At 41.9% G+C, this 18,322-nt stretch overlaps 1 protein-coding gene across 3 annotated transcripts in view; it reads left to right on the forward strand.

The window, feature by feature from the left end:
- LOC146833667 (flavin-containing monooxygenase 5-like) overlaps window positions 1-18,114 on the forward strand; it is a 249,701-nt gene extending 231,587 nt beyond the window's left edge. For all 3 annotated transcript variants that reach the window (XM_085601551.1, XM_085601552.1, XM_085601550.1), the window contains one exon: window positions 14,762-18,114. In XM_085601551.1, the coding sequence (XP_085457677.1) occupies window positions 14,762-15,107 (346 nt within the window). In that variant the 3' untranslated portion in view covers window positions 15,108-18,114. The remainder of the gene's footprint in view (window positions 1-14,761) is intronic.
- Window positions 18,115-18,322: the final 208 nt, after the last annotated feature.

Genomic DNA, 18,322 nt, shown 5'->3' on the forward strand with positions numbered 1-18,322 from the left:
TTATAAGTGAAATGACCTGTTGCCCACAACCAGCCGAATTGAGGGGGGAGAATAAATGCTTATGAAGTAATGCCTGATCGGTTTCCCATTCCTTGTGCTTGTTTGTGTCCAGTTTTATGCGTTTCATCCTCCACCCAGTTCCTGTCTTGAGTCTACTGATTTGACCTGCTAATACGCATTGCAAACTAGCATGGATTGCATTGTTTGTATGTGTCAAACAGGATTGGCTTTTTGCACTGGCAGCACTTACACTCATTTTTGGGGCGTGGTGCGCAAAATTCATCATCAGACTGTAACCCAGATCAAGAAAGAGAAAGGAAGAATTGGGAGAAAGAAGCAGGAAGACAAATATAGGATGCCAGGGCAAAAGAAGAAGGCAGTAATACCAAAGAGACAGCAACACAGAGATAAAGAGTCGCAAAGTGTACAACGGTGGAGGAGGAGGCATGAGGTTAAATCACGACTAGGTAACCTTGGTATTGAGCAGCGTCGGCTTTCAGTAGTCCAGACGGCTGGCTTCCAAGAAAAACTTTGGCCCCCTGTGCTTATTTTGTTAATAAATTACACATCTGATAAGGAATACTAACTGAAACACTTTCACAAAATGTGTCCAGTCTTATACATGGAGACCTTGCTTTTAATGAATTCTTTTTGAGTTTCAGTGTTGTTTGGTGGAAGGTTTTAATCTGACCCTGCAAGCTATAGACGTGCTATGGTACGCAAAACAGGTCCACTTGATGAAAAAAGAGATCCTCCTAAGACACCACCTCTTCCCAGCCAGCGGCCACTTTGTTATGGACAAGCAATAACACTTGTGTTAGGATTGCTTCTTGAATAACAATAATGTAAAGAAGACATTGTTTGGTAGTAGTTAATGACCAGTGGGATTCACACTGAAGTCAATGTTTCTGTGATTGAACATCTTCCCTGATTGGCGCATCCATGATGGATTATGTTAGTGCCATTTGGGTAGAACGTGATCTGCATCAGCATGGCCTTGTAGCACTATCATTTGCCCCGCTTGCTTCACACAGCATGCTGCTGCGGAGCACCGGCAACAGTATATTGAAAGTAAAATGCTAGAAAATGTACCATTTTGCTACATTTATTAACCCTGTTTTCATTAACACTTTTTTACAATACCCAACAGTCATCTTCCTGAGGTCTGTGCTCACTTTCTATTACCACCAAAACCAGGCAAATCTAATAAGGTTCTAAATGTATGTTCTATTTAATGTCACCCGGCAGAGTGGTTTCCTCTTCGTTTTTCACTGTTTTAGCCTCCCTGCCTTGGAATGGCATTACGGCTTTTGGTACTTATAAGGGTCTCTGTCTCTTGGACCTGTAAATCAGGGCAGATGCTTTTAATGACCGATTGGTGAGAAGCACAGTGAAACAAGGTAAGTTAAATAAGAAAGACAAGAGGTGACATTGAACTTGAAAAGCGCATGGGAGCTACTGAACATAAGGGAAGGAAGGCTATGTGTTAACAAGAAAAAAAATAGGGAGAAACAAGTGGAGGGGAGATAGATGCAGAGAAGCCGATGGAGACTAACATTCTTTCATTGGTCAATATGGACAGTGTTTGTGCCAAGTTGAAATTAATCATGTAGGCAGTCTTCTGACTTTATCACGTTTTGTTTACAGAGGTATTCATAGAGCCAATGAGAGTCTGCTAAGATCTTTCATGAGTTTGAATCACTAGCTGGGCCAACTCAGCCTCTTATCCTTCTCAGACCAATAGATTGACTACCATTAATTTGAATAAAATTAATGTCTGTCATTTATAATAATGTGGCACTGAACAATTGTGGTACTAGTAGCTATGTGAAAAGTTAGGTGTTATTACAAACAAGTATTCTATGTCATTCAACTTTGTTCATCCCTAAAAGGGATTGCCAGACTGGTAAACCAGTACTCGGATACATTCACAGCAGGAGCCTGTGTTTAATCATTGATTCACAGACTCACATTTCAGGGTCCACCCAGCCATCCAACCTTCCCCTGTCGATAAAAGGAGAACCAATGAGATGAGTAACAATACATAGTTGCCATCATTGCCAATACACCACACCACGGGCAGTGATCAAGCGCTTTAAAAAATAAATATTTTTATCTGCCCCATCCTGATTTTAATTTCTGCTTTGTTAAGATAGCAGAGTGTCCTTCTAAATCACTTTCTGCATTTTTCTCCCATCACTCCAAATGTGTGACACGGTGCAGAACCGCCTCTGCTGTGCAGGTCCACGTCCTTGGAGTCACTGGCGTAATGAAACTCGAGGGGGCCTCCCTGCGAGGAACATGGAGGGGCCCCCTCCAGGCTCAATCAGGAGCTATGCAGCCAGAGTGCTGTGCAGAAGGGGCCTCCTGGAGCATTGGGCCCCCCCCGCACCACGGGGGCTGCGGGGGCCTGTGTTATGCCCCTGCTTGGAGTGACATTGAAAACAACTGCAAATCTGATGGGCTAGCGATCCAAGTTTGAACGGTCACACTTGAGCCATTTGTGTTCATTAAAACACTGAGGCAATATTAGTGTGTAAAAGAGAAGACTCCAGAAAACATGTCACACAGTTCTCCACAGCACTCCAAAGACAGGACTTGTGCCACACCAGTGTGACTGACAAGGCAGAGCCTATAAAAAATAAGGAAATCTAATTATGTGATTCAAGCCATGTGGCGATAGGTTGTATTACAGGCGCTGAGCTTTCAGTCACAGTATAACTGTGAGATAGGGCCTGCCAGGCAGTGGCAGACAAGTGGAGGAATGTGATCCAGAAGACGACTACAGGGAGGCACAGTGGCACAGTGAGTATATAAAAAAGTTTGGGGCAGATTTACAAGAAAGTGACGCATCTGTACAGATGCATCACTTTCCCTGCGCCACCCTTAGAAACCCTTGCGCCACCATAGATGCGCCGTATTTACAATACGGCGCACTATGGCGCAAGGATTGACAGATGCGTCAGAAATTCTGACGCATCTGTTGGCGCAAAAGTCATGCATTTGCTGGAGTCGTGTTGCATGCACGACGCAACTCCAGCAATGCGTGTTGAGGCCTATTCTCACTACACTGCGTCACTACTTATGCCTGCTTGAAGCAGGCGTAAGGTTTTGACGCAGTGGCGTCCTAAAAGTGGCGCAGTGAAATCTTGTAGATTTCACTGAGTCACTTTTACGAGGCCTTCCTGCGTGGGAACGCCCACCCTGCATACATTATACCTGACGCAGGTATAATGTGACGCAGGGCTTTACAACGTGACGCATCTCCCTAGATGCGTCACGTTGTTAATAGGCCGCATTGTTTGCGCCGCTGTTGCGTCAAAAAAGTGACGCAACTCCAGCGCAAAAGTCACGCAAGGGGCTTGTAAATCTGCCCCTATGAATGCTGCTGGTGTGTGTGCTTGTGTATTTGAAAAAGTGCATAAGTGTGTGCTTGCGTATGTGTACATGCTTGAGGAAGATTGTGTAATTTGTCTGCCCTTCACGACCAGATAGTTTTACTGCTGTTATACTGGTGACTCTAATATACAGGTGGTCATTCTTGGCTTATTGTGGGAATCCATGGCATGCTGATGACTAGCCCATTTTATTATGCTGACCCTGTCATACTGGTGCCCTTACAGTGAGCATCTATGGCATGATGGCACCCCCTTCTAGTATAGAGCTGGCCGTAGTGTATTGGAGGTAATTTTTGCCATATTATGTGCACACAACGCATCACAATCTTAAAACATGGGCCCAGATATATTAGGGCCATCCTTGCATGAGATACTGACAAATGGACAGGTTAGGTAGATTCTATCCATTTGTTGTATTAGTACTTGCACATGCTTGATGTAAATCACACCAAACACACATTTCCTGAAAATGAAAAACGTGATATTTAAGGATGTCAATTATTTTTATATACTGATTTTTTTTTTGTTTTGGGGAACTTAGATTATTTTTCTTAAATTAAAAGCTTGCATTTTATAGTAAACTATGTTGATTTTTATCAATTGAAAATCTGATAGATTATTGCATTTTAAAATATAAATTGTAAAAACCATTTTATTAAATATTAGTGTCACCTTTCTTCAGAATAATCAAGGGGGTTGCTAAAGGGTACTGGCACGTAATTATAAAGTTGGTTGAGGACTTGGAATATTTGATCAGTTTGGGATCTTTACAGACCTGTTTATTGATCCTCATTAATAAGGTACTATCACAAACACTGGAACCCACGGGAGGTGGCACTAATGTGTATCAAGTCTAATCTTTTTTTATCTATCATGGTTAGGTCATCTATAGAACTAATATTGAACCATACCAAGTGTACACTGAGGCTTTTGGCTAAAATTGTTTTAAAACATATATTTTACTCTTGGATTTCTTAAAGTACTAACTCCTGGCCTATAAACTTGTCTGTTAATTCTATCTCATTTTTATCAATGTTACTCGCTGATTGTACTTGTGTCACTGCCCTCAATCTTTTCAAACAATCATTAGGGTAGAGGGAATATCACCAAATCACCTGTGAATCTGTATTCTAGTTGTTTGCCATTTTAACTAATGTGACTGAATCCTGTGTGCTTTGTGATTTTCCATAGGCTTCAGTTTATTACAAAAAGGGCTTTGAAGAAAAACCTCCAAGCCTATTGTAAACGGTTCTGTAAAGCTGATCATATTTGACTAATTTTACTGGCAAAATGTGGAATGTGCACAACTTGGGACAGTAAAGTCCTCACCTATTCCTTCTGGGATTTGATTCCGCTATCTTTGAACTGTGTTCAGTTTTGACTAACATGCGTTAAAACATTTTCCACCCACTTTGCCCTCGAAATAAAACCAACTGCAAATTTCAAAATATGCCACCTCCTCAGAACACTTCCTTGTAGTTTCTGGGGGCAGTGCCCCCCAAAACATATACTCCTGGCTACGGCCCTGAGCCCCAAAAAGCCTTGTTACGCCACTGCTCTGTTTCTGTTAATCGAGAGTTAAAGGCTGTGAGGACTGCTGTTATCATAGTGACATCAGAGGATGTTTTAAAAATGTTTTCCTCGTTTGAGGAGACCGACGTTCGCACGGCTGCCAGTTATTTCAGGATGGTCTCCAAGGCAGTGTCTTTTGCCATTCCCACTGTATTTCTGGAAATTAAATGAATGAACGAAAAAGGGCTTCTCAGTAACTGCTGTCTCGCCGGTTTCGACATTAGGGCGCTGCACTCATATCCAACTGGGTGGGCTGTATAATCCAGAATAAATCCCTAGAGTGGCACAAATTGCGTGGGGATGCATTCACAGGTGTAGTGGCTGGTAGGACATGTTCTAGTGTTCAGAAGATGGTTGTTATGCACTTTACACCCACCAATAACAGGCGACAGCGTGATCGGTCAGGTGACCCTGCTAATAAAATTTGCCGGGCACCCGTGCCCTGGGCCGGACACAGTACCATATTCTACATGTCTGTGCAGTCATTTACTCCACATGTGGGCCTAAGGCCCAAGACACCTCATCAGGTAAAGGTCACAGTAGTTGCCGTTCGAACAACAACAATCATGTACCCGAGCGTGGCTCAAAGAGTGTGTACAGATTAGGTGCTATAAGACTACCTCAGCCCTAACTTAACACTGTTGGAAAGGTATGTGTGCAGCTCGACAGGAGGCCTAGTGGTTGATATTTCAAGAAATTGTGTCTGATTTGAGTGGGGTCACTAGCAACGACTTAAGGAACTGAAGCGACTTTGCAGGCCTTGCACTTTTTTCCAATAAAGTGGTGTTAAATGTACTTGTGCGCAAAAATTCCAGGAAGTAAGAGACATCCCAGAATACCTGCCTGGTTACTATTAACCATAGGAATGCACATTCTTATTACTAAAAATAAATGCAAAGTTTAATGGTAGAAGCCAGTCCTTTTTTTTTTTTTAAATATTTTTATTTTCATCATCATAGTAGGCACAAAATAAAATACAGTAAGACAAAAGCAAATATAATAGTATACATCAACAATATAGTGAATTCAAAAAGAAAATAAAATAAATAGCATATGACATAACATATGGAGAAGGAAAGCAACAATAATAAAGTAAGCAGGTAATCAGAAAGGACCATATAATCACAAATTGAGATGATCGCCAAATGATATAAAGCAATGTAATCATGAGGACACAGAGGAACATTTACATCGCAAAATACATAGCCACAGAGTCAATATAAAATATGTAGTGAATAATCAAAAGGACATTGGTCGCCAAAGTGCTTCTAATTTGACCAAGGAACGAAGTCCCCTTGTATTTGCTAGGGCAGCCTCTAAACCATAAGTTTCCTTAATTATCGACCAAAAATCCTCAACCTGAGGAGGTGTGGGAGAAATCCAAGCCCTAGCAATAGCTAGTCTAGCAGCCGCCATTAAAATTGAAAAAAGACGTGCTAAACCTAAATTATTTTCTTTGCAGCCCAGCATGATTTCAAGACCAGTCAATGGTTGATTCAGGCCAAGTTTTAACTGAAGTAGCTGTTCGATTTTCTGCCAGAAAACCGTCAGTGAAGGGCATGAGATAAACATATGCAACAAGTCGGCAGCGTATAATCCGCATTTAGGGCAGTATTTTTTATCTCCCATCATACTACCTGGATCCCATTTTGCAATTCTAGCCGGTGTGTAGTATAGCATACAAGTAATACGTAATTGCTGGAGTTGCAAGTTAACAGAGTGCACCGAGTCCTTTACATTAACTAGTGCTTGTTTGATCATACTAGGGGAGACCGCTGTACCCAGCGTTTGACTCCAACGTTCGGCTAATTTTACGCTACCATCGAGTTTAAAGCTAGATAGATGAGTGTACATCATACCTATTAAGGACTTGGTCTTTGCACCATATATACAATCCCAAACATTTGACTGTGTGAACTCAATTGGAGCGAAACTTGTAGTTAAATAGTCTCTTATTTGCAAATACTTGAAAAAGAAATTTACCGGTAGCTTATACCTTATACGCAAGTTTTCGAATGACATGATTCCTGTCTCATTATAAATTTCGCCCAGGTATGAGATCCCATATTGACTCCAAGATTTGCCTGCCTGATCCTGAAAAATCTTAGGGAGCAATGGGTTCCCCCACAAAGGAAATTTAGTATGGATTTTGGGTAGCTTACACTTAAAAGACATATCTCTCCATATGGCCACAATATCCCTCAGAGTCTTAAACTTGACTCTCTTAAAATAATTTGGATCATTTATTCCATACAAAAACATGTCCCTCTGATTACCTAAAATAAGCTTAAATAGTGAGTTTGACTGGTCCAAGCCCAACAAGCATCGAAAACGAACAATAAATGAAGACCAGAAATATATTTTAAAATCCGGGAAACCCAGTCCTCCTTGTTCATACGGAGATTTAAGTAGCTCAATTGCTCTTCTGGGTTTTTTTATAACCCCATAGAAAGCTACTGCATATGCCCTCAAGTTTTTTAAACAGATTGTTAGGGATTTTCAACGGAATGGAGCGAAACAAATATAAGAATTTGGGAAGTATTTTCATTTTTATTAAGTTAGATCTACCCAGTAGTCCCAGAGGGAGCCTGTGCCAAAATTTAAACAGCCTAGTGGTTTCCTGCAAGAGTGGTAGATAATTGATGTCTATGATCTGTTTAACATTAGGAGTTATTTTTACCCCCAGATAAGTTACTGTAGTGCACGCCCCAGTCATAACATTATGAATCCCTGGAGTAGTAAGTACTTGAGTTTTATTCACGTTCAGCTTGTACCCTGAGACATTGCCGTATTTCTCAGCTTCATCTATAATCTTATTCACGGCCTCACTTGGATTAGTAGCATAAACCGCTATGTCGTCAGCATATGCTGTGAGCTTAAGTTGAGAGGTGCCGGAAACCAACGGATCAATATATGCACAAGATTGAAGGATACGTAAAAATGGCTCTATATATAGAGCAAAAAGTAATGGTGACAGCGGGCAACCTTGCCTGGTCCCACACAGTATCCTGAATGATGCTGACCTAGAGCCCATATAACAAAGATTAGCTTGTTGATTACTATATAAAGCTTTTACACAGGACTGGAACTGCTTACCGGTACCTATCTTTGCTAGAATAGCCCATAGAAATTCCCATCTGACACGGTCGAACGCTTTTTCAGCATCTAATAGGATCATGCCAAAATCAATTTTCTTTTGCTCTGCATAGTCAAATGAGCTAATAGCCGTGTTAACGTGGGCAGTAGTATCCCTCCCTAATATGAATCCATGCTGACTTTCAGAAACTAAGTCCGTCATAATCGGGGCTAAGCGATTTGCCAAGATCTTAGAAAATATCTTCGCGTCCGCATTAATAAGCGAAATTGGCCGGTATGAGCCACACTCAGTCGGTGGTTTGCCCTTTTTTAAAAAAAACACAATCTGTGTCTTATTCCATGATGCCGGCACCTCACCGTTAATAGCTACATATTGGATTGCACTAATGAGAGGTAAAAGTATGATCTGTTTGAAAGATTTATAAAACTCTAATGGTATCGAGTCAAAACCAGCCGCTTTCCCATTTGGCAGTAGTGACAATGCAGATTCAACTTCTAACAAGATTGTTTCTTCTAATGTATTAATTTTCTCATTGTCTGCAGGCTGGAGGCCACTGTTATTAATATAACCTAGTATCTCTTCTTGGTTAGAGGGCCATGTCAAAGAATATAACTGTTGATAGAACTGCGAAAACTGATCTAAGATATCCGATGTTTCCGTATACAATATCCCATTTGTTCCCTTAATAGCATCAATCTTAGTTCTGGCTTTTGCCTCTGCAGTCTGATATGCCAATACATGTCCTATGTGCTCCCCATACTCATACCTCTCCAACCGATGCTTACTGTAGTTTGCGGCCATTTTTTCTCTTAAGTTTTTTTTAACTGCAACTCTTGCATCAAATAAAGAGAGGAGCATACTTTCCTGAGCCTTTAAATCCTTACTCTTAACTACCTTCACATGTTCTCTCTCAATGTCACGCAAATTAAGTAATAAATTTTCCATTTCGCTTTTTCGTTTTTTATTCTGTAAAAGAATATATTTCTGTGTAATACCGCGGACGAACGCTTTCATAGTATCCCAAACAATTATTGGGGATGCAGAACCTGTATTTATTCTAAAAAATTCCTCTAATTGCTGTGTAATACTCAACAGATATTCAGTATCAGTCAACAAATACCTAGGGAAAGAGAATTGCCTGATTTCCTTATCTTCAATTTTAACCTGAAAAGAGAAAATAATAGGGTTATGGTCGGAGGTCACCCGGGGACATATTTCCATTTTCGATGTTATAAGTACTCTATCAGACACCAAGGCCATGTCAATCCTGGAGTATGATTTATGAGGAGCCGAATAGTAAGTGTAGCCCGGTATTAGAGGATATATATGTCTCCAGGCGTCCTTAATGGACTGGAGCCTCATCATTTGTATGATCGCTCTGCGAGTTTTACACATTCTTACATTACGCCTATTCCCCGTAGAGTCTATATGATAATCTAAGACGCAGTTGAAGTCCCCCAAGATTAATTTATCCCCCTCCCAGTTTAATAATTCCAAATTGAGGAATTCGAAAATATTAGGATCGTCGACATTAGGGCCATATATGGCACAAATCACATATTTCTTACCCCCTATAGCCAGCTGAGCTATTGCCCATCGGCCCCATTGATCTGCCAGTTTGTTGATGACTTCGCAGGCAAACTTTTTATCTTTTAAGATAGCAACTCCTTTAATAGATACAGTTTGAGTTGTACTAATGATAACCTCTAACCCCAGGTCCGCTAATAAATTCCGGTCTTTGTAAGACAAATGAGTTTCTGTCAGGACCACTAAATGAGACTGATACATTCGTAGCTCCTCTCGGACCAACCTTCTTTTACCTGCACTGTTAAGACCAGCGACATTACAGGCCAAACACTTGATCCAGTTCATAATTAAGTTTTATCTTTTGTGTTAATCCTCCTCCTACAACAATAATTATCCAAAAAGTTGAATGAGCTATAACATATAGTTTATTTTTTATACTGTTGACAACTAAAAAAAACCTACCCCATTCTTTAAAAGCATAGTGCCCCAATGATGACGATTTTCTCCCCCCCTTTAACCTCATACTCCCTCCCTGACCCTCACCAAACATGAACCCAATCTAAGGGTGACACCACACCCCGTCTCCAAGAAGAACCCCCCCCTTATTAACAGCTGCCGCTGGAAATGGCAGCCCTACAGAGCCACAACCCAATAGGTCAACCCTACCCTACCCTCACTTGCATCTGATTATAATAATAATCATAATCATAATCACAACCTTTAATCATAATTCACAGTTTCTACAAGTTTCTACAAGTTCCTACAAATACTGCAAGAGAAAAAAAAAAAAATGGAAGAAAGGGGGGTAAACGAAGAGAGCCAAAGTCCCTAGTCGCCATAGAACAGACCCCCCTTCTATCCCTCCTATCCCTGTTCAGCAGCTTCTGCCCGCCATTTGGCTATTGCCGCACTTGCTTCTTTTTCTTCCAAAAAAATATAGGTATGACTACCCTTAAGAACTTTCAGACGTGCAGGTTCTTGTAAAAAAGCTTGAGCGCCAAGAGCTTTTATAGGATCGATAAATTGGCGCAGTCTCCAACGTCTGTCCATTGTAGCCTTACTCAAATCTGATCTAACAAAAAAAGAAAAAGAATCTACTGAGACTGGAGCATTAGGTCTTGCTTTCATTGACACTGCTTGTCTCAATAAAAAGTTCCCAAAGTAGATCAAGAAAGGGCGAGGATATTGCCCCCCTTTATTCCTCTGAGTTAGCGGCAGTCTATGAACCCTTTGGAGTTGAGAATCCCAGTCCCAATCAGAGAGGTCAGGGAAAGCTTTTTGAAATAATTTAACCAAGAACCCCCTCGGGTCTGACCCCTCCGCGCCTTCAGAAATACCAAAAAGTCTAAGGTTCTGTCTTCGCTGGCGGTTTTCAATATCCTCCAACTTAATTTGCATATCCGAGATCTGTCCTTCATGCTTTCTGGCAGAGACATCTGTAAGTGCAGATAGATCTTCGCTTGCGGAAACTCTCTGCTGCAACTCAGTTAAATCTTGAGTTAACCCGCTAATTTTATCAGTCATTTCCCGAAGGGATTGTTGAATTCTATTATTATCCTCTCTGACCTGTGTATAGTGCAGCTGCGCCTCTTGTCTTTGCTCAGCTAAAGACTGCAGGATCAAAGAAAGTGATGGTGCTGCTCCCTCATAACAGCCAGCAGTTCCTGCCTCAGATAAGGCCGTCGCCTGAACAACTTGAGACTGAATTTCTTTTGGGGAATACGCATCATTGTGGCTTAAGGATTTAGGCTGTGCTACTCCTGGGGCACCATACCCGGAACTGGCTTCTGATGACGAGCCACCAGAACGAGATGTTGGTGAATTAGCCCCATTGCTGTTGCCGTTAACACCTGAAAGTCTTAGTGCCATATTTCGCACTCCACCCTTAGCTTGCACCCACTTCCTGAGGGGGCTATTATCAGAAATAGCTTTCCCTATAGGAAGCGCATTATGTAGGTGGAGTGTACTTCTCTTCGATTTGTTATTAACTTTCCCTTTGGCCTTTTTAACGGTTAATGACTTACACCCCATCTGTGCTGGGTACTCGGCTGGTTCTTCAATATCGTCAAATGAAGCCGAATCATTAGCTTCACTGTCGCCTCCCCCTTCTTCTATGACGCTACCTTCCGAGCCAAGAGTCCGACTCCCACCAACTATTGCAGGCACATTATGCTCAACAACTTCAACAACTTCAATACCTTGTCTCAAGTCTGAGGATGTGGGCTCCACTACCTCCGTTACCTCTCCCTCTTGTCTGCCAGTCCCCTCGTCGTGCTGTATGGATGGCAAAGGCATAAGCAGAGACTCAGATTGTGAGCCCTCCGCGCCCACACTACTACTTGCAATAGGCACACTGACGTCGCTATCCTTGTCCGCTACCGATGAAACAATGTCTATTGAAGGAACAGCAGAGCTAAGCGCAACAATGTTACTGTCTGTTATCGCGGAGAGTAGAGTCTCCGTAACATTGTTGCCAGTCGAGCACTTGCCTGCGAGGAGCTCCGGAACTCTCCCAGTTTGTAGAAGGTGCGATAGTGGTTTGCTGGTTGTAATGCCTGATCTCTCCTTGCCGCCAGCACCCGTAAGCAAGTTTCCCTCGCCTTTCCCAGCGATGTTGCGGCCAGTGCGAGTGCACCGCGGGGTCGTTTTCGGCGGTGCCATGTCTCCCCCACGCTCAGAGTCTACCGCAGCAGACGAGGTCAGACCGGTCCAGTGGAGTGTCGAGCAATGAGGTGAGCGTCCTGGGAGGGAGCGGTAACCAGCAAGCAGCCGCTCCAGTGCTCTCCGCTCGAATTTTAGGACGAAAAGCTGCCACATTCGCTCATTCAGCTCCAGTGGGCGCCGTAGTTCTTCCCCGCAAGTATTTTAATTCAGAAACTCAAAGTCTTCCGTATCACGCATATCGTATTGATTGTTTGCTGGAGGTATAGGGAGACCATCAGGGCTGCAGCTCTCTGTGGCGGCTTCAATCCGCCATCTTGGTTCTCCCCTCAGCCCGTGAACTTCACATCTACAGAAGCCAGTCCATAGCAAATGTGATTTTCCAGAAGTCAATATGTTTATTAATAGCACTTGTTTGGGGAAAACCTGGACTTATGTGTGAAGCACAGTTGTATGTATTTTCATCACTACTCTGTGCATTTTACATAACTCTTCCAAAGTGTAAGTCTACACCCAAAAAGACCTATGATGTCACTATACTCTTCTTTGACAATCTCTGTTGGTAGTATGGTGCAACGGCAATTTACCATGTCCATTGCATTCTCCTATGAGGCTGTCTGTTGGTGGTAAAGGGCACCTGCAGCTTCCCATCTCTTCTCCTCTGTTAGAACTCTATTGGTAGTATAGTACAACACGTTTGGCGCCCATATTGTGCTCTTCTGTGAGGGCCTCTGTTGGTAGTATAGTGCAAGCGTAGCTTTCCGTCTCCATTTCATACTTCTGTGAGGACCTCTGTTGATAGTATACCACAACTGCAGCTTTCCCTTTCCATTGTACTCATCTGTAAGGGCCTCAGTTGGTAGTAGAATGCAACATGTTTTCCATCTGCATTGTACTCTTCTTTGAGGATCTCAGTTGGTAGTATCATTCAACTGCTGCCTTCTGTCTTCACTGTACTCTGAGGCCCTCTGTTGGTAGTATAGTGCTACTTCAGTTTCACACTCATTTGTGAAGAAAATTGTTTACAGTTCAGTACAAGAAGACTTACACCACATCTCCATAGTACTCTCTTGTGAGTACTTATGTAGGATACATAGTGACACTTCAGCTTTCCAGCACCTGTCTGAGGCTGTGGACAACTTGGGCCTAGATACAGGGCAGTGATGTATGCATTTTTTCAAGATGTCATCTTGGTCAATGCACACTCATGCGTTTGTATTCCATGCTGCAATTATGGTTTTTCATTTACACAGAATAAAGATTGTAAATCTCACTCCTCTGAAGCCTATATATGAATAGTATAAGAAGGCCAGATTTATTTTCTTTTTGGTCTGGTACTGCTATTCCTCTGTATAGTTATTAATATAATATTGCAAATGAAAGAATGCAGGGAAAAGTTAAATTGGATGAACCATTAAGTGTTAACCTAGGAAGAACTGTGAGAGTCCTGCCATCATCTGAATTTTCTGCTCCCTCATTCGCCAATACTCTTTTATAAGAAACTGTTTAGCAAAGCTCCAGTTCTCTCTGCACCCTATATTATAATTTTATGAGAGCATATCTGTCTTCTCTTTAGCACAGCTGCACTCCACAATCATGTCTGAAGAGATCTGTCAACAGTTTCTATTGTGCTGCGGGGACATCTTTTGGTTACTACAGCTTTCTAGCACTTGGTTTCTCCTTTGTGGGTATCTGGTGGCTGTATAGAAGAATTGCAGCTCTCCTGGTCCTACCTTCATTGCCGGTGACGCCCTCATGGCGCTCTGGGTAAAAAAGGTTGACCACCCTTTTACATTGTTGGGTTGTGTAAAGACTCATGTCTCTTAGTAGGCCAAGGACAAAAGTAAATAAAAAGTTCCCATTGCACTGCAAAACAAAAATGCTTTGTATGCAAAATCCATCAATGCGATAGATAAGTGCGTGATGACAGAGTCTGCTTTTCAAATATTAAATGGTTCCTCATGCATTCCCCAAAAAGCAAAAGGACACATCAAAGCTGATGGATGTGACAATAAATTGCTACAGGGAGATAATCCAAGATGTGTTTAACAATGTCTCAGGCCAATAATGGCTGACCTGATGCCCCTTTCTATATGTATGAAGTAAATATTGGATGAAATATGTTTCCCAAAATTTTGAAAGCACCATTACACGCCAAGCCTAATACTGATGCGAGCACCATTACACAAGAACCCTAAAAACATACATACATTCTGATTATTTTATAAAATGTATAATGCATTCAATACTGCTATATAAAAGACAGCCAATGCCAGACCTATTGATTTTGCCAAAGCTTGTTTGATTGTCTTTCTACCAAGTGCACCCCAGTTTAATTTTTTACAGCATTTTGTTAATATGATGCTGAGATATCACCTTAGCATGAGCTAAATGTGTACTTTAACGAGACGTAAGGCAAAATGATCACTTTAGAGGGGAGGTTGTAAACCATCCAAAAATGTCTAATCTATCCACACTAACAACACCTGTCTTTCTATCCTTTTAGGTACGTGCCCAGCCAGCGTCACACAATACAAGTAGACTATATTGACTACATGGATGAACTCGCCCAACAGACTGGTGTAAAACCCAACTTGATCAGCCTCTTCCTCCGGGACCCTCGACTGGCAATGGAGGTGTGCTTTGGCCCCTGCACACCTTACCAGTACCGACTGACTGGACCGGGAAAGTGGGATGGAGCCAGAAAAGCTATCTTGACCCAGTGGGACCGCATCATCAAGCCGACAAGAACTCGAATTCCGGAAGAGTGCACTCATTCCAAAATGATGCCAATTCTTTTTAAAATAGCTGGACTAGTCCTGATGTTTGCTGTGATCCTCACTGTTTTATAAAGTGAGAGAGCAACAGTGGAGGAGGAGTAAAAGTGTGTAAACGTTTTACCTAAGGAAAACTGGCACTTACATTTTCAGGCACCCTACTTTTTAGCAAATGTTCATTCATCAGTCTCAAAACTCCCACATCCTTGCCTGTTTCTTACACATACTAAGTGACAAAACTCACCAACGTTTCCTCCCATTCCACCCACTGTGTCAAAATGGAGTACACTGCATGGAAACTCAAAGGGCAAATATTGGGCCTAATTTATGAGGTCCCTTGCACCGCAGGAGCGTCACGTTCTGTGGCGTTCTGTGGTGCAGAAGCCTGCTCCATGGTTACCAGGCAGCACTAAGCCACTTTTTTGGCTTAAGGCTGCCTCGTAAATATCGTTCCCTTTAATGCAGTTTTCTGCGTTAAAGGGGCATGCAATCTGTGTTGCTGGGGGTGTTCCCAGAAATATCCATGGCTTTTTGACACTGCCCCAGATTTACGAGAAGTCGTAACTCTGAGGTAGCACCAAAAACATACACCTCCCCAGTGGAGGCATAAAGGAGGCACAAGGAGGAGAAATATCTTCATCCTCTTAGATGAAAAAGCCTCTTTTTATTGTTTTTGTGCAAAAAGCTCTCCCTTTCTGCACAAAACGAATCATCCCTGCAATGCAGGCATTCTAGCACCATGGTGCAAAGGTGCTTGCATTGGAGCACGGCAGCCCATTGTGCACTGGTGCAGGGGAGAAGGACAGGAATGTGTGTACTGATAGCTATGGCACATTCCTGCCCTTTTCTTTTGCCGTAGGTCAGCACAGGAGGAAGGCCTGCGGCGCCGCCCTATGGCAAAACCTCATAAATGAGGCTAATTGTGTTTAAAGGCTATATTATTAGCCAAAATAGGCATTTGTCATTACAGACTACAACTTGACAAAGATGCTCTATATCGAATCTACTACATCACAAAGAACACTTCTGAGAATACCACTACAGTGAATCAGCTAGTACGAGTACAAGTGTCAACCCTAATACATAACCTTCCCCCAGTACCTCACCCTAAGACTAAACTTTAGACTAAATATAGCCCTAACGCAATACCTGGCCCAAAATCTTCCACTGACACGAAAACCAACTCTAAATCCAATGCTAAACCTGCCCCATACCTACATTATCACTAAAACCCTTCACTCATAAACCTCAATGTAATGCTATCCTTTAACCTAAATATAAGCCTGAGGAAAATACAGTACAATCCAATCTGTAGAGCGTATGACTACCCCACTGGAGTACAGGCAGACACAGTGGAGACCACTCCTAGAAGAGCTAGAAAAACCTCATTCCCTAACCTCAAAATTAATACAGATCCTAAACTTAGCCCACACCCTAAACCTAACCCGTGGCCCACACCATAAACCTAACCCCATACAACAATACCCTTTACTCTAACCCTTTCACCTACCTCATTCGATGTAATGATGTTTTCAGGAGTAGCACTTTCGATGTGGTGGCATGTTTAGAATGGTACATCAATGTAGTAAATTCTCAGTTGTGGGGGTTACAATTTCAAGTTTATAACCATATGTACTAGGTCAAAAGAGTACCTACTCTTGTGAGTTGTATAATGTGTCAAATAGTGCTCCCCTTAAATAAAAGTCCCTGACCCTCATCCCACATTGTTCTTCCCTTTCTGCTGAAAGACTTAAGGGCTTATTTACAAGCCCCTTGCGCCACCGGTACATGACATTTCCACATATTAAAAGTGATGCACCAGTGGCAAACAAGCCCCTTAATCTCACCAATCAGCAGCCGAGCTACTGATAGCTGTCCTTCGCACCCCTGACACTAAAAACCACATGTCGATCTCATGCTTAACACGAATATTATAATTTCTGTCTTTAAGCTTATATTTGCCAGTATGTGATGTTAAGTAAAATACCTAAATAAGTAACTAGTGAGGAACTGAAGGCAACCTTCCCTGGTACATTGTCCAGGTATTTGTATTGCTCAGTCGGCCTCATTGAAGTTCTTAGCAGGTACATGCTGTTTCTGTCCTTCTCTCTGTGCAGCATTAAATGGCAGGGAGCGAAGGACTAGATAGCCCAGATGTAATATCATTCTAGAGATATAAATCTGTGTCCCTCTCTTACCGAGCTCAAGGTGCCATGGTGAAAGTGACAAGGAGATGGAAGGATGAGTGCACGTCAGACTCTCACTAGCAGAAATGTCTTCTAACACAAATATTGCTGGTGAGAATATGCCTCACTGGGTGCAGATTTTGTATTATTAACTCCTATGGGCAGGTATTTTTTCTGAAAGATATTTGGGACACAATGGTTCTGTCAGGCTGTATTTTAGTTGGAATGGTTTATGTCAGAATATTGTTAACTGAAATATCATCTGACAAAAAATACTGCATTCTAACTTTCCATGACAAAATATCATCCCATTGGGTTTAAATTTCTATTTTTAATGCCATTGGGTCAATATTTGTATAAACATTTAGATTTCTACTATTGGTGCCAATGGGTCAACATTTGTAAAAATATTTAGGGTGCAATATTTTGATTTCGATATTCTGGTACCATACCAAAAGGATAAAGGTGGAGGAAATTCTAATGTGGATGGCAAGGGGGGATTATCAAGCATAGGACTGACTCATGGGTAACCAATCTGACTGACAACAGGAAATCAATTTAACAATTTAATAGCTGGCCTGGGAGAGCTGAACCTCGAGACATACATTGGAACCTACACTGCTGGCTAATGTAAACCCCTTTCTCCAGCTATGGATTCAACTATGGATTCCTTCTGCACTTTCTGCAGCTACATATGCATTCAGCTGGCCCTATTTTTGCTAGTTCCTTCATGAGATATTGAATGGTTCTCAGATGGGATCTAAAAGAGTCCAGTCATGTTCCAGCAAATTCTGAGACTACAGAAGGTAACCATTCTCATGCATAGATATGTGTGTGGACATGCACTGTTTAACTGACTGCATTCTGATACAGTTGTAAATAAATATTCCACTGATGTTTTGTGTTGTTTTGCCTTTTTAATGCATGACTCTCATAGAAAGCCATCAGCGTGAATAAATGAAGTCTGAATTCGTTTCTGTGACATAACAACGGTGGGTAAGAAAAAAGTTACTTAGCTGTAACTAAAGCTCTCCATTATTGGTATTGATCATAAATTCATATGCTTGAATCATCCCCGTCATGGAGCTGGGAGCCTCATGTTAT

Source organism: Triturus cristatus, chromosome 4_2 (assembly GCF_964204655.1).
Source record: "Triturus cristatus chromosome 4_2, aTriCri1.1, whole genome shotgun sequence".
Classification (NCBI taxonomy): Eukaryota; Metazoa; Chordata; class Amphibia; order Caudata; family Salamandridae; genus Triturus; species Triturus cristatus.